The sequence below is a fragment of the Lucilia cuprina genome, chromosome 6, assembly GCF_022045245.1.
Source record: "Lucilia cuprina isolate Lc7/37 chromosome 6, ASM2204524v1, whole genome shotgun sequence".
Taxonomy (NCBI): Eukaryota; Metazoa; Arthropoda; class Insecta; order Diptera; family Calliphoridae; genus Lucilia; species Lucilia cuprina.
In genome coordinates, this window is record NC_060954.1 from 55,618,507 (window position 1) to 55,643,224 (window position 24,718).

Consider the following 24,718-nt stretch of genomic DNA (forward strand, 5'->3'; position numbering starts at 1 on the left):
ACAATTATTAGTGTTGCCATATTAAATAAGAAAAAAATATCTTATTGTGATTGTTTTTCTTTTGTAGCGAAAAACTTGGCATTACTTTATCATACTTCCAGTGTCATTTAATTTTGACAGTCGTGACTGGTGAATTTTTTGTTAGTAGAAATTGTTTAAAAAACATTCTTTTAGAAAGAAGCCGCAATTTTTGGTGCATTTTTTGCTAATAATTAAACAAAAAACTATTCAAAATCTTTAAAAAACCTAATTAACAATGTCTCGCGGTAGTTCAGCTGGTTTTGATAGACACATTACTATCTTCTCTCCCGAGGGTAGACTTTATCAAGTTGGTAAGGAATTTTGCAAAATCATGTTTGCAAATTTTGTATCTGAGAAATTTTTAATTTTAACCCATTTCTAGAGTATGCTTTCAAGTCTATTAATCAGGAGGGTATTACCTCTGTAGCTATTAAGGGTGCAGATTGTGCTGTGGTAGCTACCCAAAAGAAAGTTACAGAAAAACTAATTGATCCCTCAACTGTTACACACTTGTTTAGAATAACCAAAAATATTGGCTGCTGCATGACCGGTCGCATAGGTAAATGGAAAAGTTTTATTTTAAAGGTTTTTTGTTTTTTAATTTCTTTTTTAATTTTAGCCGATAGTCGTTCTCAAGTGCAAAAGGCACGTTATGAAGCCGCCAACTGGCGTTATAAGTATGGCTATGATATGCCCGTGGATGTTTTGTGTCGCCGTATTGCTGACATTAATCAGGTGTACACACAAAATGCTGAAATGCGTCCTTTGGGTTGCAGTAAGTATAAGTTATTTTATTATTATAAATAACTTTATAAATCTGTTGCTTTTTAGGCATGGCTTTGATAGCCTATGATGATGAAAATGGTCCCTGTGTCTACAAAACTGATCCAGCTGGCTACTATTGTGGTTTCCGTGCCGTTTCTGTGGGTGTTAAACAGATTGAGGCTAATAGTTATTTGGAAAAGAAATACAAAAGTAATCTAAATGAAGAGAAAACCATTCAACTGGCCATTACCTGTTTGTCTAATGTTTTGGCTGTGGACTTTAAGCCTAATGGCATTGAAATTGGTATCGTTAGCAAGGATAAACCAGAATTCACAATACTTTCCGAGAAAGATATTGAAGATCATCTTACAAAGATAGCCGAAAAGGATTAAATTACAGAATTGGACAGCAGAAAAACATTTAAAATGTAACTACTGTTTGGGGAAAATAAAATTTTGAAATTATTCTAAGAATTACTTTTTGTAAACATTCTCAAAAGATTTAAATGGAAAAAAACATGGTTCATTTTTTTTATAAAATAACAGAAAATTTAGTATTTCTTTAACTTAAACTATAACATTCATTTTTTGCAATAAACTTTACCGCCATAGCGTGCAACAAAAGCATTAACATCAAATTTCCTTTTGCAACCCTGATAATTCATATAACGAATCTTGCCAAATATCGCCCGTTCAGCCCAACCCTGATCATGAATACCACCAATGGACCACATGCAACCTAAAATTCAAAAAAAAAATTTTCTTAATATTTTCGAAAAATCCATCCTCCATCAGAAAATTTACCCACATAACCATTGGGATCTCGACCATCTAAACTATACTTATCATTAAGTAAAATGGCATATTCCAAAGCCTGTTCGGGAGATTCTGTCCATTCTAAGATTTTCTTAGCCCAATACATGCGTAAAAAACCATGCATTTTACCCTCATTAACCAGCTGCAGTTGCGCAGAATTCCATAAATCATCATGTGTACGAGACTTTTCAAATTCTTCTAGGGTATAGCAAGGAGTACGCTTATCTTTGCGATGATCGTTAAGTGTCTTGGCTGCCCAGGCATGTAAACCTTGAAGATTGTCATAGTTTTTGTTGTAATAACAAAAATTATCCGCCAACTCTCGTCTAACAATGGCTTCTTCACAAAATGCTTCCACAGAATCTTTAAATTTTGTTTTATACTCCTTAACCTCCAAGACGCAACGTTGCACTGATATCTGACCAAAATGAAACCAAGGAGATAATCCCGATAATGCATTCTGTGTGGGATCGTTACGTTTATCACTAAACCTTTTCAAACGCTGCTCACAAAACTCTTGCAATTGTTGACAGGCTGCCTTATAGCCCGGTTTTATATTCGCCACTTCATCGACGGACATATCACATTGCAAAGAATCAAAAGCAGCCTTCCAATCTACTTTCTCCAAGTGGGTTTTAAATTTTATATTATGTTCTATTAATGCAGGAAATTCAGTTAGAAATTCCGGTAATTTAGTATTAATTTTATTACGTATGGTGCGTGCACCATATTCCTGTTTATCAGAAGCCACCCAAACGGGCACTATATTATGGGCATCTACTTGTATGAAAGGCACACTGTCGGGTAACTTTTCCTTAACATCCTCCACCCATTGCAAGGGAACACGTAAAGGAGCAAAATCACATACCACTGCTGCAACATCATGAGTGGCAACAAATTCCGGCACACGTTCTTTGGCCGGTCCCATTAGCAATTGAAATGTTATATTTAAATCATTACATTCTTCGGCCACCTCTTGTAGACCGCCTAACATAAATTTATAATGTCTTATGGTGGCATTAAGAAACTTAGGCACTAAACAAAACACCACCACCAAGGGTAATTGTAATTTTAAGGCTAAACGTTGAGCATATAAAAAAGCCCAATTATCTTGCACGCGTACATCCCTAGACATCCAATAAACCACTGGTCCCTGGCAATCTTCACGTACTTCCTGTGTTTTACTTAAAATACGCACCCGTTTCTTTTTAAAGGAAAAATCCACAATACTGGCGGCACATTTCAAACGTTTTTCTTTTAATGATAATAGAAAATTGTTTACATCTTCTGAACCTTTAGAGGTGGAAGTTTTCTGCACAAATTCATTTAAGTTTTTCGATTTTTTAGATGAATCTACAGTTTTTGATGATTTGCTACTCGTGGCTGCTGCTCGTTTCATTGTATATAACCTTGATATTAGGAAAAATTTTAAATTTATAGGAAATTGTTATTTGTTGTTAGTTACTTACCTTTTATTTAAGTTATTGTATTTAATGGAAAATAATTTAGTGAATATTATTTTCATTTATCATAAAAGTGCGTTAAAATAATAGAAAAAATTTAAAACAAAAACAAACTTTCCAGACCTAGTGCAACTTTAACAGAGTTGCATTTTTGTTTAGTTTTTTTTTTGTTGTTTGGAAAGATGAAATCATAATAGACTGGAAGTATGAACTTCACAAATACGTTAAAGACTACGTTAGATAGAAAGATAGATAGTTGGTTAATTAGATGGATAGATGGATAGATAGGTAGATAGATAGATAGATAGATAGATAGATAGATAGATAGATAGATAGATAGATAGATAGATAGATAGATAGATAGATAGATAGATAGATAGATAGATAGATAGATAGATAGATAGATAGATAGATAGATAGATAGATAGATAGATAGATAGATAGATAGATATATATATATATATATAGATAGATAGATAGATAGATAGATAGATAGATAGATAGATAGATAGATATATAGATAGATAGATAGATAGATAGATAGATAGATAGATAGATAGATAGATAGATAGATAGATAGATAGATAGATAGATAGATAGATAGATAGATAGATAGATAGATAGATAGATAGATAGATAGATAGATAGATAGATAGATAGATAGATAGATATATAGATAGATAGATAGATAGATAGATAGATAGATAGATAGATAGATAGATAGATAGATAGATAGATAGATAGATAGATAGATAGATAGATAGATAGATAGATAGATAGATAGATAGATAGATAGATAGATAGATAGATAGGTAGATAGGTATATAGATAGATAGATAGATAGATAGATAGATAGATAGATAGATAGATAGATAGATAGATAGATAGATAGATAGATAGATATATAGATAGATAGATAGATAGATAGATAGATATAGATAGATAGATAGATAGATAGATAGATAGATAGATAGATAGATAGATAGATAGATATATAGATAGATAGATAGATAGATAGATAGATAGATAGATAGATAGATAGATAGATAGATAGATAGATAGATAGATATATAGATAGATAGATAGATAGATAGATAGATAGATAGATAGATAGATAGATAGATAGATAGATTGATTGATTGATTGATAGATTGATGATAGATTGATAGATTGATAGATTGATTGATAGATTGATAGATGATAGATTGATAGATTGATAGATAGATAGATAGATAGATAGATAGATAGATAGATAGATAGATAGATAGATAGATAGATAGATAGATAGATAGATAGATAGATAGATAGATAGATAGATAGATAGATAGATAGATAGATATATAGATAGATAGATAGATAGATAGATAGATAGATATATAGATAGATAGATAGATAGATAGATAGATAGATAGATAGTAGATAGATAGATAGATAGATAGATAGATAGATAGATAGATAGATAGATAGATAGATAGATAGATAGATAGATAGATAGATAGATAGATAGATAGATAGATAGATAGATAGATAGATAGATAGTAGATAGATAGATAGATAGATAGATAGATAGATAGATAGATAGATAGATAGATAGATAGATAGATAGATAGATAGATAGATAGATAGATAGATAGATAGATAGATAGATAGATAGATAGATAGATAGATAGATAGATAGATAGATAGATAGATAGATAGTAGATAGATAGATAGATAGATAGATAGATAGATAGAATAGATAGATAGTAGATAGATAGATAGATAGAGATAGATAGATAGATAGATAGATAGATAGATAGATAGATAGATAAGATAGATAATAGATAGATAATTTTAGATAGATATAATAATAAGATAATTTGTAGATAGATAGATAGATATAGATAGATAGAAAGTGTAGAGATAGAGATGTGATAGATAGATAGATAGATAGATAGATAGATAGATAGATAGATAGATAGATAGATAGATAGATAGATAGATAGATAGATAGATAGATAGATAGATAGATAGATATTTAGATAGATAGATAGATAGATAGATAGATAGATAGATAGATAGATAGATAGATAGATAGATAGATAGATAGAGAAACCCTATATATGCATAATTTTTTATATATTTAGGATGCTACGATCGTTATATATGTATAACTAAATAGAAAATATGAACATCAAGAGAAAGATATCCGTAAGCACTTTCATATGATATGCATTATATCTTTGAAAAGGGTTATACACTCCTAATATATTCGATTTATATCACTTTAAATTCCAGTAAAAACCTTGAAAATCTATTATTCTCATATAAAAAATAATAAAAACTTCATCTAAAATATATTTTTGTTTTTTTTTATATATATATATTTTTTCCAACTGTTTATATATAATTTCTAATAATATAAGTTTTTTTCATAATTACACATTCTTTCTTATTTGTTTTATCTTAAATTTATATAGTTTTTTTTTTGGATTGAATTAAAGGGTAATAATCTATTCTTTAATTTCATTGTTGTTAATGTTGTTTGTTATTGTTTAATAATAAATATCATTTTTGTCAATTTTATCCTTTTTGTTATATAATCGATTAAGATGTCTTGCTTTGATATATATTTAGTTATAGTAAGATCTGTTTGTGTTTGTTTCTTTGTTTGTCACTTGTTCTATAATAGAAATATATTAATAATAAATACATTGTACAAGGTGATTTTTTGACAAGGAAAAATAATTAAAGATATATTTATTAAGTTAAACAACTAATAAGTTGGATGTCTGTTTTTTCTATTAGTGTAGAAGAATATGTAATAGTTTATAGTTATCTAAAATTAGCATAAAAAATTTTATAAATCTGTTAAGATAGAGAATAATTAGGAAATAACTATTGCAAATGGAACGGTATTTTATTGAATTAACTAATATAGAATTGATTAAAATGAATATTTAAAATTAAATTAATATATAAACAAAATTTTCTTATATTTAGCAAAATTATTCATTATTTAGTTAGAAATTAAAAACTATTCATAATTGTCTGTTTAACGTAAGCGAACCGAAGATAAAAGGAAAATAATTTGCTTTGAGTTTGAATTTAAAAATAATTTACAAAATAATAAATAAAATTATCACAATTAATAAAACCGTTGACAGAATTAAAATAGCAGCCCATTGACGTTTGTCTATAAGAGAACGAGAAAAAGAGAAAATCATTTATTTTATGAAAAATTTACGAAATTCGATCATTTAAATTTTTTATTTTCCAGTTCAGTTGTAGTTCACTGCTAGTTCAGTTCTAGTTCTAGTTCAGTTCTAGTTCAGTTCTAGTTCAGTTCTAGTTCAGTTCTAGTTCAGTTCTAGTTCAGTTCTAGTTCAGTTCTAGTTCAGTTCTAGTTCAGTTCTAGTTCAGTTCTAGTTCAGTTCTAGTTCAGTTCTAGTTCAGTTCTAGTTCAGTTCTAGTTCAGTTCTAGTTCAGTTCTAGTTCAGTTCTAGTTCAGTTCTAGTTCAGTTCTAGTTCAGTTCTAATTCAGTACTAGTTTAGTTCTAGTTCAGTTCTAGTTATCCAACCATTTTAACCATAGCACTTACCATTATTCATATGTAAAACTTTGGCCATTTTCTTCATAGTGGAATCTAATTTTGATTCAGTTGTTTCAAATTCATTACCAAAATCATCCAACATTCTAAAAATATTGAAGAAACACTCATTTAAATAAATTTTGAAATACTTTAAAAGAAAGTCATTATAAATCAAAACTTACACAGCTTGTTCATCTAATTCTACACCTATTTGACGTGATACAGTCTTCAAAGTTCCTATCGAATCACTTATCATATCCAGTTGCTCATCTTGTCCCTGTATCATGCGCTGCTGCACCGACACCGTCTCACCCACAAACCTATGCGACGGACTATCCAAAAAATTATAATGACCCGGACTGTCGAGGGAATTTTCCAATTTGGAATATTTCGCTCCACTGTGACGTACCGCTGCCATTGTGCCTGCTAATGTACTTGCTACGCTATTACCACCACCTCCGCTACTACCGTTTCCGCCGTTATTCGCACCACCGTTTAACAATGAGTGCGATGTTAAATTTGAACAATCGACTAAATGTGTACGATCGCTTAGATTGTGATGCTGATGATTATAATTATGAGTATTCGTTGAATTGTGGTCGTTTTCTAAGTTGTTTTCGTGTTGCTGCTGTTTATTGTGTTCATCCAGAAGAGGTTGATGTGCCGTTATATCCCTGTCTCGAGCACGATTCAGGCTCATTTTCTCTTTCATCTGTTTGACTTCATCGCGAGTGTTGTCGATGAAATGCCGACGACTAGATAATTCTCTATTATCGATACGAAATTTATTTGGATTTTTCTCAACTATACGTAATGGATTGAAATGAATAGTTTTTTAAGTTAAAGGAAACCAATGGGAGTTATTCTTATGGATATAAAACGAAAAACACTTGAGTCCGTTATTAATTCAGTTCAAGTTTAGGTTTAGTTTTAGATCAATTCTAGTTTAGTTCTAGTTCAGTTCTAGTTCAGTTATAGTTCAGTTCTAGTTCAGTTATAGCTCAATTCTAGTTCAGTTCTAGTTTAGTTCTAGTTCAGTTCTAGTTCAGTCCAGTTCAGTTCAGTTCAGTTCTAGTTCAGTTCTAGTTCAGTTCAGTTCAGTTCTAGTTCAGTTCTAGTTCAGTTCTAGTTCTAGTTCAGTTCTAGTTCAGTTCTAGTTCAGTTCTAGTTCAGTTCAGTTCTAGTTCAGTTCTAGTTCTAGTTCAGTTCTAGTTCAGTTCAAGTTCACTTCAAGTTCAGTTCTAGTTCAGTTCTAATTCAGTTCTAGTTCAGTTCTAGTTCAGTTCTAGTTCAGTTCTAGTTCAGTTCTTGTTCAGTTCTAGTTCAGTTCTTGTTCAGTTCTAGTTCAGTTCTAGTTCAGTTCTAGTTCAGTTCTAGTTCAGGTCTAGTTCAGTTCTAGTTCAGTTCTAGTTCAGTTCTAGTTCAGTTCTAGTTCAATTCTAGTTCAGTTCTAGTTCAGTTCTAGTTCAGTTCTAGTTCAGTTCTAGTTCAGTTCTAGTTCAGTTCTAATTCAGTTCTAATTCAGTTCTAGTTCAGTTCTAGTTCAGTTCTAGTTCAGTTCTAGTTCAGTTCTAGTTCAGTTCTAGTTCAGTTCTAGTTCAGTTCTAGTTCAGTTCTAGTTCAGTTCTAGTTCAGTTCTAGTTCAGTTCTATTTCAGTTCTAGTTCAGTTCTAGTTCAGTTCTAGTTCAGTTCTAGTTCAGTTCCAGTTTACTTGCAGTTCAGTACTAGCTCAATACAATATTATTAAATTTTATCATAACACCATCTAAATCACTAAAACAACGAAACAAGAAATCAAAACAAAACTTTCAAAAAACATACAAACAATAACTAATGCCAAATTTGCAGTTATGATGATAAAAACGTGAAAATTGATTTTTCACATATATTCAACTTTTTTCCCATTTCTGTAAATGGCATCATTTTTACAAACCCCCACATAAAACGCTATTGATATTTTGCAAAAAAAAAAAAAAAGAAATAAGTATTTTGTTGTTCAAAAAGGATATTAATTGTATCTTCTAAATCTTCCAAGTCCCATTCAATACTACGTAATGAATTCCTCAATTCATTTGTGGTCCATTCAGCTTCAGCACTATTACAATTTTCACCGAGTTCACGCCAACGTAAATATAGACCTCTGGTCTTATTCAAAGCTTTAAAAACTTCACTAAAATTATATATGACGGAAAAATTATTTATTAATCATTATATGTAGTATGTAAGTGTTTTTAGGAAAATAAATATAAATACACACTCTTTCACCACAAAGAAGGGATCCTCCAACGACATGACCAATAACTAAAAACAAACTATTTCTATGCGTTTTTCTTTTGATTGTGAATTTTTATAAATTTTAACTTTATTTTAAAAATATTACAAATTTTCATGGATTTTCTTTTTACTGTTATTTCTTTCTTTTTTTCCTTATTGGAGTATGGTTACCAAATGTCTGTCATTTGAAGGTATTTTTTTTTTTGTTCGTCTTTTGTTCTTTTATTATTTTGTGAGCTCTTTAAAAACAACCCTCCATTTTCGTTTTGATATTCTCTAAACAAGAGTGGTACAAAGGGGAGTAGTGAAAATTTGGAGAGTTTTATTTTTCTTATACGAAAACAAATCACAATACGTAGAAAAGAATTTGCGTTGAAAAAAAGAATTCTATTTTGGTATCATTTTTATTTTATTTGCACTATAAATTGCACTTTAATCGATTATATACATATATGTATGTATTTTTTAGATTTGTTAGCTGTAGTTAAGAATAGTTTTTAATTTTGTAATTTATTGTGTTGTTGACACGACTATTTATTCTCCGAAACTAAAAATACCGTTGTGGATATTCTCAAAATAACTTTATACACTTTCGGTTATGATGGAAATGAAATGGGGAGACGACATATTGCACTAACTCCCTCTACTTCCTGTTATTATTCATACATATGTTTGAATTTAACCCTCTGGCATACAAAATGGATCCATTTTTATCATTTGCATTATTATCCTGAAACACTTATGATTTAGATTTGAGATTTAAAATAGTTACAAAGAACAATCAACAGGACTTTTTCTAAATTTTTAATGTTGAACAACTGTGTACTGATAAATAAACTGACTGATAAATTCACTAATATACCTCTTACAAACAAGACTTTGACAAATCAAAACAAAACTTTGCTTTTCATTATGATCTGAGCAGATCATTATAAACTATGCGAAACTATATAACACAGTATAAAAGTTCCTAGTTACAGTTTCCTTCCGGTCACTAGTAATTGTAGCCGTATCTGACAAGAAACATTGAATCCATTTGAGGGTTAATGTTTTAAATTAGACCAACAGCATACATCCATATGAACAACGTACCCAAACAAAAATATACAAAAACCACCCTCTCTCTATTGAGAATACTCTTATTTTTATTTATTTATAAGTATTTCTTAAATATTTATTTTCATATTTACCTTTTTATACTATTTCTAGTTCACACAAACACTGAGCAAACTTCTTAAACATTAACCCGAAATTTATTTAAAATTTTTTTATTAAAATATTATTTAGTTTAATTTGTTTATTATCTCTTGTTAATTTAAGTTTTAATTATTAATGCGGCTGCGTAAATAATTTCTACAATTATTTAGCAAAAAAAAAAATTTTAGCTACTTTTTACAATTTAATGACAATAGGAAAAATAAAGACAGCTGTTTTTTGCTACGAAGAAGAATTTATAAATAATGTTGCCAGATTGTTTACGACGGTGTTACCTACTAAACACAGCTTTTGCTAATTGAAATGGGATAACGGCCTTATATTCAGAACGCTAAAAAATATATAAAAATTTTAAATATTTTATAATATTTAATAAAGAGATAATTATGTTCTAGTTCAGTTCTAGTTCAGTTCAAGTTCATTTCCAGTTCAGTTCTAGATCAGTTCTAGTTCAATTCTAGTTCAGTTCTAAATCAGTTCTAGTTCTGTCCTTGCTCAGTTCTAGTTCAGTACTAGTTTAGTTCTATTTCAGTTCTAGTTCAGTTCTAGATCAGTTCTAATTCAGTTCTAGTTCAGTTCTAGCTCAGTTCTAGTTCAGTTCTAGTTCAGTTCTAGTTCAGTTCTAGTTCAGTTCTAGTTCAGTTCTAGTTCAGTTCTAGTTCAGTTCTAGTTCAGTTCTAGTTCAGTTCTAGTTCAGTTCTAGTTCAGTTCTAGTTCAGTTCTAGTTCAGTTCTAGTTCAGTTCTAGTTCAGTTCTAGTTCAGTTCTAGTTCAGTTCTAGTTCAGTTCTAGTTAAGTTCTGTTTTAGTTTTAGTTTAGTTCTAGTACAAAGTTGTAGGGTATCACATACCAGGCCTGGTCGACTAATCTTCTTTGATAAGTTTTACATAGTATATGTCCAATACAGTTTTTACCACAAATGTATGACACTATCTATAACAATTAGTGGCAAACGATATACTATTTTCATAGATAGCGTTTTATTTGAGAACAAAAAAATTATAAAATTAACTAGCAAAAATATTGAGCATTAATCGATATGGCCTATAAGAAAAACAAAACAGGCGTTATCAATAAAAAAGAAGAGTAAAAATATAACTGAAGCTCATAGGCACCTGAGACCAAGATAATAAATTAGTTTACCAATTGAAAGCGTCTAGAGAACACTATATAGATTTTTTATTAAAACTTATTTTGAATTTTAAACGGCAGATATATTATAAATTTAGAAAAAAATGTTGCAAAATGATGCGGTACGCAATTTACAATATGACAGCGAAATACGTGTGGCCCAACAAACGAGATCAGAACCAAGAGGTGTGTTTTTCAAAACGTCTAGTCTGACGTTGATAATGATTCATTTTGTACAAAAAAACATAAAGATAAATTAAGTTTTCTGATATCAGTTAATACTTATAATAATACAAGTGGAATAACTTTATCTTTCTTTGTTTTTTTAATTCAAATATAAGAGTTATTTCTTCAATGATCTATTTTATTAATTTATTGAATCGTTTAGAGCAAAATTTAAATGAATTGTTTTCTTAACTAATTTAAAGTAATAAAGTATTGCACCACCTGAACTTAAATATGTAGGTGTGTAATATTATGTATTAAAATTCCTATAGCTTTATATCAAAATTATTCTATATCTTATCGCTCTACTGTTGTTATAGGTTTAAGGTTGTGTATTAATTTCACCATGATGTTTGTAACATGGCGAATTATAAAATTATTTTAGATATTTCTTTGAAGTTTAAATATTCTATACAATTGCCTATATAATCAATATTCTAGTCGGTTCAGGTAGCAAAGATTTCGATTAAAATAGTATCAAAACTTTGATCAATCAATGAAACTTTTAAAAATACTTAATGCTATAAAAAAATTTTTATCTACTTATTTTTTTCTTTATATATTTCTAAATAAATTTCCAGTTTTAGATGGACCAGTTAGTATAACAACCCAGCCCAGAGGTAAATATTTATATATTGTCAGAAAAATCTTAAACTTATCACAAATCATTTCTTTAAAAGGTACTCAACGCATATCTTTACCAGTTTCGACTGTAGAACAAAATGCCAGAATCGGATCCACTTATGTACCTTTAACAGGTTACAGTTTTCTAGTAGACCTACCCTCGGTTCATATAGAACAAACATTTGAACTGAATGACTGTAAATAGATCAAGAACTTATTCATGTTAATTATTTATTAAAGGAGTAAAATTCAATTTTCTAGCTCTCACATCTGTAACATCGGAAAATCGTTTTGTAGTCCGTTCACCTTTAGGCGATGCCATATATGCTGCTTCGGAATACTCAACCGAGAAAAATCGTTTAATTTGGGGTTCTGCCCGTCCCTTTCAAATGCATGTCATCGATAAAACCTATCAGGAGGCAATGGTATTTCACAAGAAATTATCTTTAGGTTTTATGTGTTGTCAACCGAAAAGTTTAGAGGTATGGATACCACCGGGTAATATATTGGGACGTATTGTACAATCTCCAACAATAACAAAACCAGAGTTTTATATAGAGGATGGTGCAACGAATTCGCCCATATTTTGCATTGAAGGTCCCTCAAATTCTGGATTTTGTTGTTTTTGTGTACCCAAAGAAACATATTTTAAGGTTAGTCAATTGGAAAGAAGATTACTTGTTGGCGGAAATCATAAATTTATATGTATTTCGTACTTATTACAGGCACTGTTACGATATTTAGAACTTTGCATTCTTCTTAATTGCCCATTTATAATTTTATTTTTATATTTTTTAGATACACTCGGGTGGCGATTTAAGGGCATCTATTGATCGCAAATGGTTGACAGGCAAATCTCAATATACAACAAATATATATTACAGCGATTCCAAGTTAAATGCTAAGGAAAGAGCATTAATATTGGGAGCAGCTTTTCTTTTGGTAATATTATTATTTAAGTAAAGATAAAATATTAGATATAGCTTTATAGTTTTAAATAAGGTACGGCGGATCGTCAGAACTTAAACAAAACAGAACTGGAATAGAATAGAACTAGAACTGAACTAGAACTGAAGTAGAACTGAACTAGAACTGAACTAGAACTGAACTAGAACTGAACTAGAACTGAACTATAACTGAACTAGAACTGAACTATAACTGAACAAGAACTGAACTAGAACTGTACTAGAACTGAACTAGAACTGAACTAGAACTGAACTAGAACTGAACTAGAACTGAACTAGAACTGATCTAGAACTAGAACTAGAACTGAACTAGAACTGAACTAGAACTGAACTAGAACTGAACTAGAACTGAACTAGAACTGAACTAGAACTGAACTAGAACTGAACTAGAACTGAACTAGAACTGAACTAGAACTGAACTAGAACTGAACTAGAACTGAACTAGAACTGAACTAGTACTGAACTAGAACTGAACAGAACTGAACTAGAACTGAACTAGAACTGAACTAGAACTGAACTAGAACTAGAACTGAACTAGAACTGAACTAGAACTAGAACTGAACTAGAACTAAACTAGAACTAAACTAGAACTGAACTAGAACTGAACTAGAACTGAATTAGAACTGAACTAGAACTGAACTAGAACTGAACTAGAACTGAACTAGAACTGAACTAGAACTGAACTAGAACTGAACTAGAACTGAACTAGAACTGAACTAGAACTGAACTAGAACTGAACTAGAACTGAACTAGAACTGAACTAGAACTTAGCTAGAACTAAACTAGAACTAAACTCGAAATAAACTCGAAATAAACTCGAACTGAACTAGAACTGAACTAGAACTGAACTAGAACTGAACTAGAACTGAATTAGAACTGAACTAGAACTGAACTAGAACTGAACTAGAACTGAACTAGAAGTAGAACTGAACTAGAACTAAACTGACTAAAGCAGAACTAGAACATAACTAGAAAAGAATTGGAATAGAATAAAACTGAACTAGAACTGGACTACAACTGAACTACAGCTGAACTACAACTAAGCTACAAGTGAATTATAACTGAACTACAACTGAACCAGAATTGAACTAGAACAGTTGTAGAACTGAACTAGAACAAAACTAAAACAGAACAAGATCTAGAACTGAACTAAAACAAAACTAGAATTGAACTAGAACTAAACGAGAACAGAACTAGAACAGAACTTGAAAAGAACTAGAACAGAACTAGAACTTAACTAGAGCAGAAAAAAACAGAAACAATAGAATTTAACTGAATAACAACTGAACTAGACTCGAACTAAAACTATAACAAAACTAGATCTGAACTAGAGCACAAATTTAAGATCTTATTCAATTTGTTAGTGTTTCAACGAAGTTACTTCCGATCGTACAAACATCGGATTGTGTTCAATTTATATTATAAACTTTTTTTATTTCCAGGAATACATGTATTTCCAAACACGTTTCTGAGATGGAAGTTAATAGACAAAATAATTTTGTTACGATGATGAAGAAGAATGCTAACTTTTTATAACAAATATTCTAAGTTATATATGAAACAATCTGGATATTGGCAAAATTTAAAGAAATTTTCGACAAAATCCTTAAATTTACATTAATTTAAAATTGAAAAAAAAAACCAAGAAAATGTTTAGATATATTTTTAAAATTTTTTTTATTTTATTTTTTGTTTGTTATTTCAAACATTTTATTTTTTTTTTTACTTTTTCAATTGTGTTTCTTTCTTCACATACACAAAATAATTACAAATAATGTAATTATATATATAGTTATTTACTATAAAGTTTATATATATTAATATTGTATATATTAATATTGTTAATGATATACAAAAACATACATACATACGTTTAGATGTATTGAAGTATATTTAAAAATATATACTTAAGACAGTTTATATATATGTATATAGATTTATAAGTAAGAAGATATACATTTATATTAAATATAGTTTTGTTTTTAGTTTAATTTTTTATATATATACAATATATAGTTTTTAGATTTTGTTAATAAATTTATTGAATAAACTTAAAAAACTATAGTTTCTATGACATTTTATTAAATTTGTTTTTTTTATTTGTATTTTTGTGTTAAATTTTTTATTTGTTATAAACTTTGTTTGACATTTATATAGTTTTATAATAGAAAATTTATTATTATTATTATTATTTGATTTTGTACATTAATTAGTTTATTTACAAATTAGAAATGTATTTCTTTTTTTTTCTTTCTAAATACAAAAACTTAACTTAGGTTTTAAATCAAATTATAAACTTAAATTTAAATTTACTAAAATTACAAAATTTTATTAATTAAAGAGTCTCGTAGTCTCGTTGGATTACTTAACATTATTGTTATAAAAAAAAAACAATTGATTTTTTGTAAAATTTAAAAAATAATAATAATATGAATTTAACAAAAAAAATTAAGAATTTTTTAAAAACCCAGGAAGAACTTTGATTATTTACTAAATTTTTGTTTTTTTTTTCTAACAATTTTTTTTTGTTTCAAAACTTTTAGATTTGAAACATTTAGAAAAATATGTTTTAAATTTATATATAGAAAAACAGTACCACAGTGTTTTTATACTAGATAAATAAATTGTAGTTAAATTAAAATAGTTTAGGCTCAAAAATTAGAATTTATAAAATATTTTTTTTTAAATCTCTAAATAACCTTTGGCCTTTAAACTTTTCTCTTTTTTCAAAACTTTTTTAATTATCATTTTAATTTTTTTTATAAAATTATTATTATTCTTATGTATATACAATAGTTCTAGTTATAAAATATATTTTTTTTGTATATAATTTATTTGTTTTTACTTTTAACTTTACAAAATGATATCATTTTTGTCTGTATGTGTATGTATAAAGTATTCTTGTGTTTTAGTTTTTTTCTTGTTTTTGGTTCATTTAAAGATTGTATATGTTTTTTAATAGATTGATATTTTTGTTACAGTTATGTATGCATTTCAAATAAATAACACTGGTCAACAGATTTTCAAAACCCAGAGATCGAAGTATACTTTTCTAAAGGATTGAGGAGTTCTGAATACAAAATTGATCTATCTCTTCAGTTTCTCAACATATCGTATCATAATGTTAAAAAAAACTCCGTAGACAGTCTAGTCTAAATTCTGATTCCGATAGACTATCAAATCTATAGTCTAGTTTAAAGTGTAGACTATAGGCTAGTCTATAGTCTAGTCTTGTCTAAAGTCCTGTCAATAGTCTAGTCTAATATATAGCCTATAGTGTAGTCTATTGTCTTATCTGTAGTATAGTCTATAGTCTAGTGTACAGTCTAGTGTATAGTCTAGTCTATAGTCTAGTCTATAGTCTAGTCTATAGTCTAGTGTATAGTCTAGTCCATAGTCTAGTCTATAGTCTAGTCTAAAGTCTAGTCTATAGTCTAGTCTATAGTCTAGTCTATAGTTCAGTCTATAGTCTAGTCTATAGTCTAGTCTATAGTCTAGTCTATAGTCTAGTCTATAGTCTAGTCTATAGTCTAGTCTATAGTCTAGTCTATAGTCTAGTCTATAGTCTAGTCTATAGTCTAGTCTATAGTCTAGTCTATAGTCTAGTCTATAGTCTAGTCTATAGTATAGTCTATAGTCTAGTCTATACTCTAGTCTATAGTCTAGTCTATACTCTAGTCTATAGTCTAGTCTATAGTATAGTATATACTCTAGTCCATACTCTAGTCTATAGTCTAGTCTATAGTCTAGTCTATAGTCTAGTCCATAGTCTAGTCTATAGTCTAGTCTATAGTCTAGTCTAAAGTCTAGTCTATAGTCTAGTTAATAATCTACTCTATAGTCTCGTCTATAATTTAGTCCATAGTCTATTTCATAGCCTCGTCTATAGGCTAAACCCAGCTTCATAATCAACAAAACTCAATCTCTAGGTTTCGACTATTTTTGTTGACCTGTGTATTTAGAATACCAGCTAAAAACTTGTATACTTAACGGAATTTGCTTAAAGTTTAAATTTTATACTGAAAATTAGCTTTTAGCTTAAATATGTTAATTTTGTTTTTACTATTCCGTACAAGATATGTGTTTTCTAAAAAGGGCATAGATATGATGAAAATGTTTAACTCATCTGTTTGTTTAGGTAGTTTTGGTCCTGAGGGGATTTTTTTGTTGTTTCAGTACCACAAGTTTTTGCTGGTTTCCAATAAAAAATACTTTTTTCTCATATTTAATGCTTTTTAAACGGTGGGGTTTTATATTGCAGATAATTGGTACATGATCTGTCCCTTATAAGCGCTATAGGTGTTGGAGGCTGTGACAACATATGCATAATTCATCTATCGGGATAGGCAAAGATATAATGTCAGTTTGTTGGACTGGCTGTATTATTGAGGTGAGTATTATTGATTAGAGTCTCGGGCCGTAAACGTTTTTCCTGCTGCTCTTGAAACTCTTTATCGCTCTCCTCACCATTACTAAAAGTACCCGGTAGACGTCTTTTTAAGTTATTATTTAAAGCCATGGCTATACTTTCATCTTCTGAAGTGGAATTAGTTCTTCTTGGAGTATTGGCAGCACTGTTGTTATCTAGCGAAGCTATAGCTGTAGCCGCCGCCCTTTCGGCAGCGGTAAAGCCATCTTCAGAGGCACTGTCTTGTGATACCAAGCCAGTATTGGAGTTATCGCCCGACGGTGTGGTATAGCTGCCCAATTTTGAAGTGGGATCTTTTTCGATTAGTTTTTGTGCCAAAACTCTTAAAGAAATCAATGAATTTTCACAATCACTAGTATCGATTTCGGTCAAACTAATGCCGGCCCTTTCGATTTCAGCATAAGTACCAAAAGGCAATTTCTGTAAACATTCCAATTTCTGTACATGAGTTTTCGAGCGCAAATGCTTGGCCAAATGGCCGTGTATGCGAAAAGCGATTTTGCAATCGGTACATTCAAAGGGGCGGGGATTTGATGTTGTGGGCACTCCAAAGGTAGAAGTCATTATTACTTTATTTTTATGAGCCTCTGATCGTTCGTGTTTCTGCAAGTGACCCTGTGTCCTAAAGGATACACCACAAGGATCACATTTATATTTACGCTCCATATAATGTATATTCATATGCAAAACCAATTGCGATTGTTTTTGGAAAGTTTTCGAGCATATAGAGCAGACAGGGCGGCCATCGGCATTTGATATTTGTGGTACACGTGGGTGTACGGGTAAGATTTCATTATTATTTGTGGTAAAACCATCTTCACCCACAATAACGGTGCGTTGTGGCTGATTGGCTTGACTGCTTGAGGCTCCACCTGATAAAACACCCGAAAAATCGGTGGTTCCTGGTTGTAAAATGGCTGCCGGTAAATTGGCATTATGGGCGGGCTTATCATCATTCGTTTTAGTGGCCACTTTTTTGGCAGGTGGCTCTTCATCTGTCTCTTCACTTTCATCCGAAGACTTAAGAGATTTAGGGGTCTCAGTTATAGTGGCCGGCATGACAGCGGGTACTGTTACAGCTACGGTTGTAGTTTCTGCTTTCAATGTTTCTTGAGGTTCCACAATTTCTATTTTAGGCAACTGTAATGGCGCTATAACCTCCTTCTTGGTTACAACTTGTTCACTAGCCGTTGTTGGAGCACTGCTGGCAATACTAGTCACTATCACCGTTTCCGAGCTGCTAGAAACTATAGTTGTACCCAAAGAAACACTTGTAGTAATTGCCGGACTAGAGGTGGGCGTGGCATTAGACATCATAACATTAGGATTGACTGTCATGCCACGACTTAACTGAGTCTGTTTGATTTTATAGTATTGTAAGGTCTGTTCCCGGCGATAATCATACAACATCATGTCTTCGTTTAGCTTATGATGATTCTCCTCATAATTATCGGCATAATTGCGTCCGACTTTAGAGGAAACCGATATCATAGTTTTCAAAAAACCCGATTCATTTTTATTAACACCAAATATAACATCACGTATTTGAGCTTGGGTCTGCACAGGACCCGGATTCGAGGAGAACGAGGTGGTTGTTTGTGTTATAGAGCTAGAGTTTATAACATCCATATTGCGTGGCTTTGTCAAATCCATGGGTGCTGTTTCAAAACTTGTGGCACTGCTAATGTTTAACTTCGGTTTGTGTTCTTTGGGATTTGAGTAATATTGTTCTTGCTTTTGATAATCAAAGGGGGGTTTGGGTGAGGTATAAGAAATGACACGCCTTACGGCCTGCGAGGGTGTAGAAGAGATCGCACAACTAGAGCTGACTGTGGTAACAGTGGCCATTTGACTATTAGCCATTGAGGTCTCTAAACTGGGCGTGTGTATGGGCGGTGTCATGGAGAGTGTAAGTAAACATCTGGCGGCCTCATGTTCCAAATGCGATTTATTATCCTCCGCCGCCGAGACATTTAATTGTGGTGTTACATTCGATTTGGCGGAATCTGATTCATTGCTGCTTTCGGTTTCATTATCGCTAGAGTCATTCTCGGAATCTGATTCACCATTACCCATTGAGCTGGTTCTACCACCAGCCGAGGTGGAGGACTGCTGATCAAATTCTACATCAGGCTCTAAGAAGTCACCCTCGGCCGGCATAGGTCCTGGATTTAAACCCAATTCTATGCATTTCTTGTAATGAGTTTTCGATTGCATGTGTTTCGTTAGGTTGCCTTTGGTCTTAAAACTAAAGTTACAATGCTTACAGGTATAGGGTCTTACATCGGTATGGGTGCGTATGTGTTTTTTCAGCATAGAGGGTTTCTTACATCTTATACCGCATTCAGAGCAGACATATTTTCCACGACCCCGACCTCTTACATAAATATAGTTTTCATGAGATTCATAGCCACCCTCTAAAGTTTGTGACACTGCCGCAGAATTTGATGTTGAAGCTCCCGAGTTATCTTTAGATGACTCTTTGTTTTCTGAAGAAGTTTTACTATCTTTAGTTTGGGTGTTATCCTTGAGGGCGATCTGTTTTAATTGATGATGCTCAAATTTATCCCGGCTGCTGATGAAAGGAGTCATTACGGTCTGTTGTGCTGCCACAAAGGTGTAAGTTATCTTCTTGCCCTTGGCCATGGTAAAGATAATGGCCTTTTGCCTTGAATCGTAAAGAGACATAACCTCTTTTGGTTTCAAACCCAAAGGATGAGGATTATTTTCAGCACACTGCTGCCACATGCTATACATGGATAGTTTATGCATGTCCTGCACATAAGAAGGTTGTGGACAGTTAAGGGTGCAGTAAAACGTTTTGGTGCTGCATTTCAATCCCAAATATGTATAGGAATTGCCATTTAAATACAGTTGTACGCATTCTTTAGATGGGCGGGGCGTTTCGGGCGAAATCAAGGGCAATGTATTGGCAGTGGGTGTTATACCATGATGACGTTTGGGGGTAAATGTACCTGGCCTTAAGGGTAAACTAGTGGGTCGTAAAAATTTCGATTTAGCTTTAACTTCGGCACTTGTAGCATCACTATCAGCTAGTGTGGTTGCTACATTGGTGTCCACATGCAAGGGTGTAAGTGCTAAATTGGTGGGTGACAATGACTTGCTGCTATTCGTAAGGGGTTGTTGTATAATCAATTGTTCTCTGGACATTTTATCCAAATTAAAATGTCTAGTTTCGGCCTCTGTAAGATTAGAGGATGTTGTTGTTATTGTTTTATTTTCACTTTTACGCGGACTTAAGTTATCTGCCATGCGCATAAAATTAAAAGATTTTAAAGGTTTCGCCACATCATTAACGGCAGCAGTGGTCTTATTACTATGCCCAGTACTATTGTTATTGAATGTATTGTTGTTTACAGCTGTTGGCCAATTCCGAACATTACGCATATTAGTGGAGGGTGGTGCTCGATTAAATTCACTAGGCACATTTTGTACACCACCGAATGTAGGCTTATTTACTCCCGACGAGTCCGGACTTCCTCCCTGTTGCATGGTTGTAGACATATTCATGGGACTAGGGGTTTGATTTCTGTTAGGACTGTTATTTCGGGATAAATTTTTGCTATTTCCTGTTTGAGGCAAATTCAATAAATGCTGCTGTTGTTTTTGTTGCTGTGAAGCGGTTGGCGGTGCCAAGGGTAATTGGGGCTGTAAGCTATTCGGTCCTGGTATACCGGGTACATAAGGTATTACCTTTTCGGTGAGACCCAATGTTAAAGGATTAAATGCGGTTATCTGATTAATGGGAGGAAATTGAAAATGTTGTGGCCCATTTGATGAGGCTAAACCTAAACTTAGTTTGGGCGTTAGTTGTGTTCCCGGCATTAAAGGCAACGGCATTTTTTGTTCTTTCTTAGGTGAGACTTCTTGAAAACTACCGCCTGACAACAAGGGGGTACGTATCATTTTCGGGCTTTTATCTACATCATCACATTCCGATAAGGGTATCATACAGCCACCTGAAGAAGTAAAACGTTTGTAACGTTCCTCCTTTTTGGAAAGTTCTTGAGCTGTTAATAACTGCATTTCACCGCCGCTGGTTACAGAAGAACGTTTGGAGGAAAACTTATCGGAGGCTTCAAATTTTAAGCGTTTAGTGGCAGGATGTTCGGGCATGTTGCCGTGACTATACATGGGATCATCGTGCATTTTTGTTATAATAACTTCTTCGGATTTACTTTTCGATTCATTGAGTGTATAATCCACTAAAGGTGTTTTACCTAATAGAGGTCCCGGCGAGGGTAGAGGAGCATCTACGAAACGTATAGGCAGCTCATTGTTCGCTGGTTGAGACTTGTTTGGCTGTGAGGCGACGCTTAAGATTAAGGATGCCGCGGTCGAACTTGTACTATTAGCTGTGGTCGACTGAGAACTAGGTTGTGTTGAGGTGGCCGATGTGGTGTTAGTACTGGAATTTTTCGATGTACTAGCCAGTGAAGCACTTAAATGATTTAACACCAAATTACTGGGTTTTGTCTGCAGTTGAGACCAAGCCAATTTGACCAACGACAAGGGATTCAAAGACATGGAATTGGAGCGGAAATATTTATGTGAAGGTGATGAGGCGGGTGAATTTGTACTGCTATTGCTGCCCTGACAATAAGTGCTATTGTGCAGTTTTAACTCCTCGGCCGTTCGGAAGCCAAACGAACACAAAGGACATATATAAACAGCATCATCTCCCGTACCCGTGGGCACAGCCAAACCGCGTGCATTAAGTAGTAAATTTTTAATAATGGAATTTTTGTGAGGATTCTTGCTGGCAGAGGTCGAAGGCTGTGGTGTACTAGAATTGGAATTTGAAGAATTTGAAGCTTCATTAAGTACTAAACTGGGTGTTAACAGTTGTGATTGTCCCTGTGTTTGAGTCTGTTCTATGGAGTGACGTTTTCGCGGTGTAGCTGGTGGTGGTGCTTGTGGTAAGGGACCATGGCAGGGTTTATTTAAATCTAAACTTTCTTCCGGCTGTTTTGGTTTAGCCGATAAATTTAGAGGAACATTAGCTAATGAATTATGGCTGGCTGAAGAAGTGTTTGAAGACAGCGAAGTTGCTGTCGAATTAGCTGGCTGACGCGGTTGAGTTGGTGTAATGGTAACAATAGTTTTATATTGTTGAAATTGTGTTTGATTGCTAAGTGAGGCTGGTATCAATTGTTGAGCTGGATGTATAGGTTGTGGTTGAACCATTTGTTTGCCAATTAAATGTTTAGAAGTACCATTCAAAGGTAGTGGTGCAGGGGATGATAGTTCTTCCATATTGGGTTTATCATGATACAAATGTCTTTGTTTTTGCAATTGCTGCTGCTGTTGCTGTTGTTGTTGCTGCTGCTGTTGATACATATATTGCTGGTGCAATTGTTGCTGCTGTTGTTGTTGCTGTTGCATTTGTTGTTTTTGTACAATAGCTTGCGCCAATTTGGCATTAGTTGGCGATTCACTTGGTGGGGCACCAGTAGTGCTTTGCAAAACCTGTCCTGTAGTGTTCGTAGTTGTTGAAGAACTGCTGCTGCTATTGTTGTTGGTGAAACTTCTTGAACGATTTAATGTTTTGGGATATTTTTTCTGCAATAAAAGCTCTTTATTCTCAACAATGGCTGTATTTTGTGAAATTAGTTTATTGATGTGTTCATTAAGCTTTTCTTTATCCTACAAGATAAAAAGAAAATTAACAAAAATATATAACTAATGATATGGGTATTATATAAAGAAATGTATTAGAGACCTATATATAAAACTATCTAAAAGATATAGACTTACCAAAGTAACCTCTTGAATTCCAGAGTTTGCGCTTGTCTGCAACAAGGTGCTGGAATTGCTACTGTTGCTAACATGAGCAGAATTACGTTGACTACTAGCACTTGTGCTCTGGTCCATAATTTCTACTGTATTCTTATTATTGCCCGAATTGGATGGACTCATAGCTACAGAAGCCGCTGAGGCAGCATTGGCTAAATAATGAAGAGCATTTGGTGGAGTGGAATTTATTAAAGTGCTGTTGCCGCTGGATGTACTGGCTTTGGGATGATGAATGCTTCTGGAATTGTTGGCAGACATGACGTGATTTGTATTATTTAGCGGGGTAGGTTGTTTATGAAGACTTTGTGGAATCGAGGGCGATGTTTGAGAGTGCGGAGATAGTGTGGGTGGCGGTGTTGGTATGACTGCTGCTAAGCTGGAATGTGTTAGTTGCATTTGTTGTTGCTGCTGTAAATGTTGCTGTTGTATTTGCAATTGATGATGAAATTGCTGTTGTTGCTGTGGCGTCATCATGTGTAAAGAGGCATAAACAGGATTATAGAACGATTGAGCGGGCAGGTGAGGTGAGGGATGCAGTAAAGCAGCAGCTGGTGAGCCCGTTGGTTGTCCCAAATAATAGGCTGCTGCCGCTAGAGGCAACGGCATTGCATTGGCCGTTGGCGGTGGTCCCAACAAATGATGAGGTGGTGTATGTGTTTGCAGCTGTTGCAATTGTTGTTGCTGCAACTGTTGCAGCTGATGAGTACTGATGTGATTGTTTAATTTCATTTGTGTACTAGGCGATAGTGAGGGATGGTGTGATGGCGCCATATGGGTGGGAGATTGTTGTGGTGGCGGTGGTAGATGGATGACACTACTTGATGAGGGCACCACAATATTTTGCTCGCTGGCAGCCACCGTTAAATGCTGATGCTGGTTTATAAGGGGATGTGGAGATTCGGGTAACTTTTGCATTGGAGCCACATCCTTTTGTGGCATTGGCGTAGAATGTACTGCCATTGGTGAACCAGACGTACTCATGGTGGAGGTGTTTACTGCCGCAGCAGCGGCAGCTGCCTCTTTGGCAGTCGAATACAAAGAAGCATTATGGAATTTTGGTTTATAGGGCTTATAGTCAATTGCCTGCTTTGGGTTACTGCTAGCTGCTGTATTATTGGCACCTATTGAGGTTTGTGCAGCAGCAGGAGGCAGTGTACCCGCAGCTGGAGAACCCAATGGCAATTTTTGTGACTGTTGATGGGCGGGTTGTTGTAAAAAGCTGGATTTTGCAGACGTAAACGAGGAGGCAGGTGAAATTGTTGTTATGTTTACTGATTCAGTACTGGCAGCTATGGACACTTGTGGCTCTGAAGTTTGCATAAAGGGCTGTTGTGCCATGGTGGTATTCGTTAGTTCTTCAATTGGAGAATCCATGCGACTAAACTGTAATTGTTTTTAAAAT

At 32.9% G+C, this 24,718-nt stretch overlaps 5 protein-coding genes across 13 annotated transcripts in view; 2 read left to right on the top strand and 3 right to left on the bottom strand.

The window, feature by feature from the left end:
• Positions 1-113: 113 nt before the first annotated feature.
• On the top strand, positions 114-1,259 carry LOC111685183 (proteasome subunit alpha type-6-like). Its single transcript, XM_023447430.2, has 4 exons — positions 114-332; positions 404-580; positions 641-796; positions 853-1,259. Exons 1-4 carry the CDS (start codon positions 257-259, stop codon positions 1,176-1,178), a joined length of 735 nt encoding a protein of 244 aa, XP_023303198.1. The 5' UTR covers positions 114-256; the 3' UTR covers positions 1,179-1,259.
• Positions 1,260-1,364: 105 nt separating this feature from the next.
• LOC111685187 (deoxyribodipyrimidine photo-lyase) lies at positions 1,365-3,211 on the bottom strand. Of its 2 annotated transcripts, none has more exons than XM_046953874.1 (3): positions 3,071-3,211; positions 1,594-3,010; positions 1,365-1,524 (listed from the first exon to the last, which is right to left on the bottom strand). In XM_046953874.1, exons 1-3 carry the CDS (start codon positions 3,124-3,126, stop codon positions 1,447-1,449), a joined length of 1,551 nt encoding a protein of 516 aa, XP_046809830.1. In that variant the 5' UTR covers positions 3,127-3,211; the 3' UTR covers positions 1,365-1,446. The 2 variants fall into 2 exon arrangements, with proteins under 2 accessions (XP_046809830.1, XP_023303202.2); XM_023447434.2 differs by having other exon boundaries at positions 1,367-1,524; positions 1,590-3,010.
• A 2,820-nt stretch (positions 3,212-6,031) lies between these two features.
• On the bottom strand, positions 6,032-10,313 carry LOC111685182 (syntaxin-6). 3 transcript variants are annotated; one of them, XM_046955258.1, is made up of 5 exons: positions 10,102-10,312; positions 8,647-8,807; positions 6,819-7,446; positions 6,646-6,740; positions 6,032-6,239 (listed from the first exon to the last, which is right to left on the bottom strand). In XM_046955258.1, the coding sequence occupies exons 3-5, from the start codon at positions 7,346-7,348 to the stop codon at positions 6,163-6,165; spliced, it is 702 nt and encodes a 233-aa protein (XP_046811214.1). In that variant the 5' UTR covers positions 7,349-7,446; positions 8,647-8,807; positions 10,102-10,312; the 3' UTR covers positions 6,032-6,162. The 3 variants fall into 3 exon arrangements, with proteins under 3 accessions (XP_046811214.1, XP_023303195.2, XP_023303196.2); XM_023447427.2 differs by lacking the exon at positions 10,102-10,312 and adding an exon at positions 8,895-9,470; XM_023447428.2 differs by lacking the exon at positions 8,647-8,807 and having other exon boundaries at positions 6,819-7,440; positions 10,102-10,313.
• A 711-nt stretch (positions 10,314-11,024) lies between these two features.
• Positions 11,025-14,923, top strand: LOC111685190 (phospholipid scramblase 3). 3 transcript variants are annotated; one of them, XM_046954691.1, is made up of 6 exons: positions 11,025-11,046; positions 12,063-12,101; positions 12,162-12,302; positions 12,367-12,758; positions 12,904-13,047; positions 14,513-14,923. In XM_046954691.1, the coding sequence occupies exons 4-6, from the start codon at positions 12,495-12,497 to the stop codon at positions 14,540-14,542; spliced, it is 438 nt and encodes a 145-aa protein (XP_046810647.1). In that variant the 5' UTR covers positions 11,025-11,046; positions 12,063-12,101; positions 12,162-12,302; positions 12,367-12,494; the 3' UTR covers positions 14,543-14,923. The 3 variants fall into 3 exon arrangements, with proteins under 3 accessions (XP_046810647.1, XP_046810645.1, XP_046810646.1); XM_046954689.1 differs by lacking the exon at positions 11,025-11,046 and adding an exon at positions 11,124-11,442; XM_046954690.1 differs by lacking the exon at positions 11,025-11,046 and adding an exon at positions 11,593-11,721.
• A 1,890-nt stretch (positions 14,924-16,813) lies between these two features.
• The window catches only part of LOC111685192 (transcription factor HIVEP3), a 46,935-nt gene continuing 39,030 nt past the window's right edge, over positions 16,814-24,718 (bottom strand). For all 4 annotated transcript variants that reach the window (XM_023447439.2, XM_046955620.1, XM_023447438.2 and 1 more), the window contains exons 4-5: positions 23,278-24,699; positions 16,814-23,166 (exon numbers count right to left, since the gene is read on the bottom strand). In XM_023447439.2, the coding sequence (XP_023303207.2) occupies positions 17,431-23,166; positions 23,278-24,699 (7,158 nt within the window). In that variant the 3' untranslated portion in view covers positions 16,814-17,430. The remainder of the gene's footprint in view (positions 23,167-23,277; positions 24,700-24,718) is intronic.

Bases quoted from the DNA above. Each gene is read 5' to 3' on its own strand.
- LOC111685183 (XM_023447430.2), top strand. From the start codon at position 257: ATGTCTCGCGGTAGTTCAGCTGGTTTTGATAGACACATTACTATCTTC. The intron at 333-403 runs GTAAGGAATTTT...ACCCATTTCTAG, and splicing joins GGGTAGACTTTATCAAGTTG to AGTATGCTTTCAAGTCTATT. The intron at 797-852 runs GTAAGTATAAGT...GTTGCTTTTTAG, and splicing joins AATGCGTCCTTTGGGTTGCA to GCATGGCTTTGATAGCCTAT.
- LOC111685182 (XM_023447427.2), bottom strand. From the start codon at position 8,929: ATGTCGTTGGAGGATCCCTTCTTTGTGGTGAAAGA. The intron at 7,447-8,646 runs ATATCCTTTTTG...TCAATCCATTAC, and splicing joins AGATTTAGAAGATACAATTA to GTATAGTTGAGAAAAATCCA. The intron at 6,240-6,645 runs GTAAGTGCTATG...GTTCTCTTATAG, and splicing joins AGTTTTACATATGAATAATG to ACAAACGTCAATGGGCTGCT.
- LOC111685187 (XM_023447434.2), bottom strand. From the start codon at position 3,126: ATGAAAATAATATTCACTAAATTATTTTCCATTAAATACAATAACTTA. The intron at 3,011-3,070 runs GTAAGTAACTAA...CCTAATATCAAG, and splicing joins TACAATAACTTAAATAAAAG to GTTATATACAATGAAACGAG. The intron at 1,525-1,589 runs GTAAATTTTCTG...TTTGAATTTTAG, and splicing joins AGATCCCAATGGTTATGTGG to GTTGCATGTGGTCCATTGGT.
- LOC111685190 (XM_046954689.1), top strand. From the start codon at position 11,361: ATGTTGCAAAATGATGCGGTACGCAATTTACAATATGACAGCGAAATA. The intron at 11,443-12,062 runs GTGTGTTTTTCA...ATAAATTTCCAG, and splicing joins AACGAGATCAGAACCAAGAG to TTTTAGATGGACCAGTTAGT. The intron at 12,759-12,903 runs GTTAGTCAATTG...TATATTTTTTAG, and splicing joins CCAAAGAAACATATTTTAAG to ATACACTCGGGTGGCGATTT.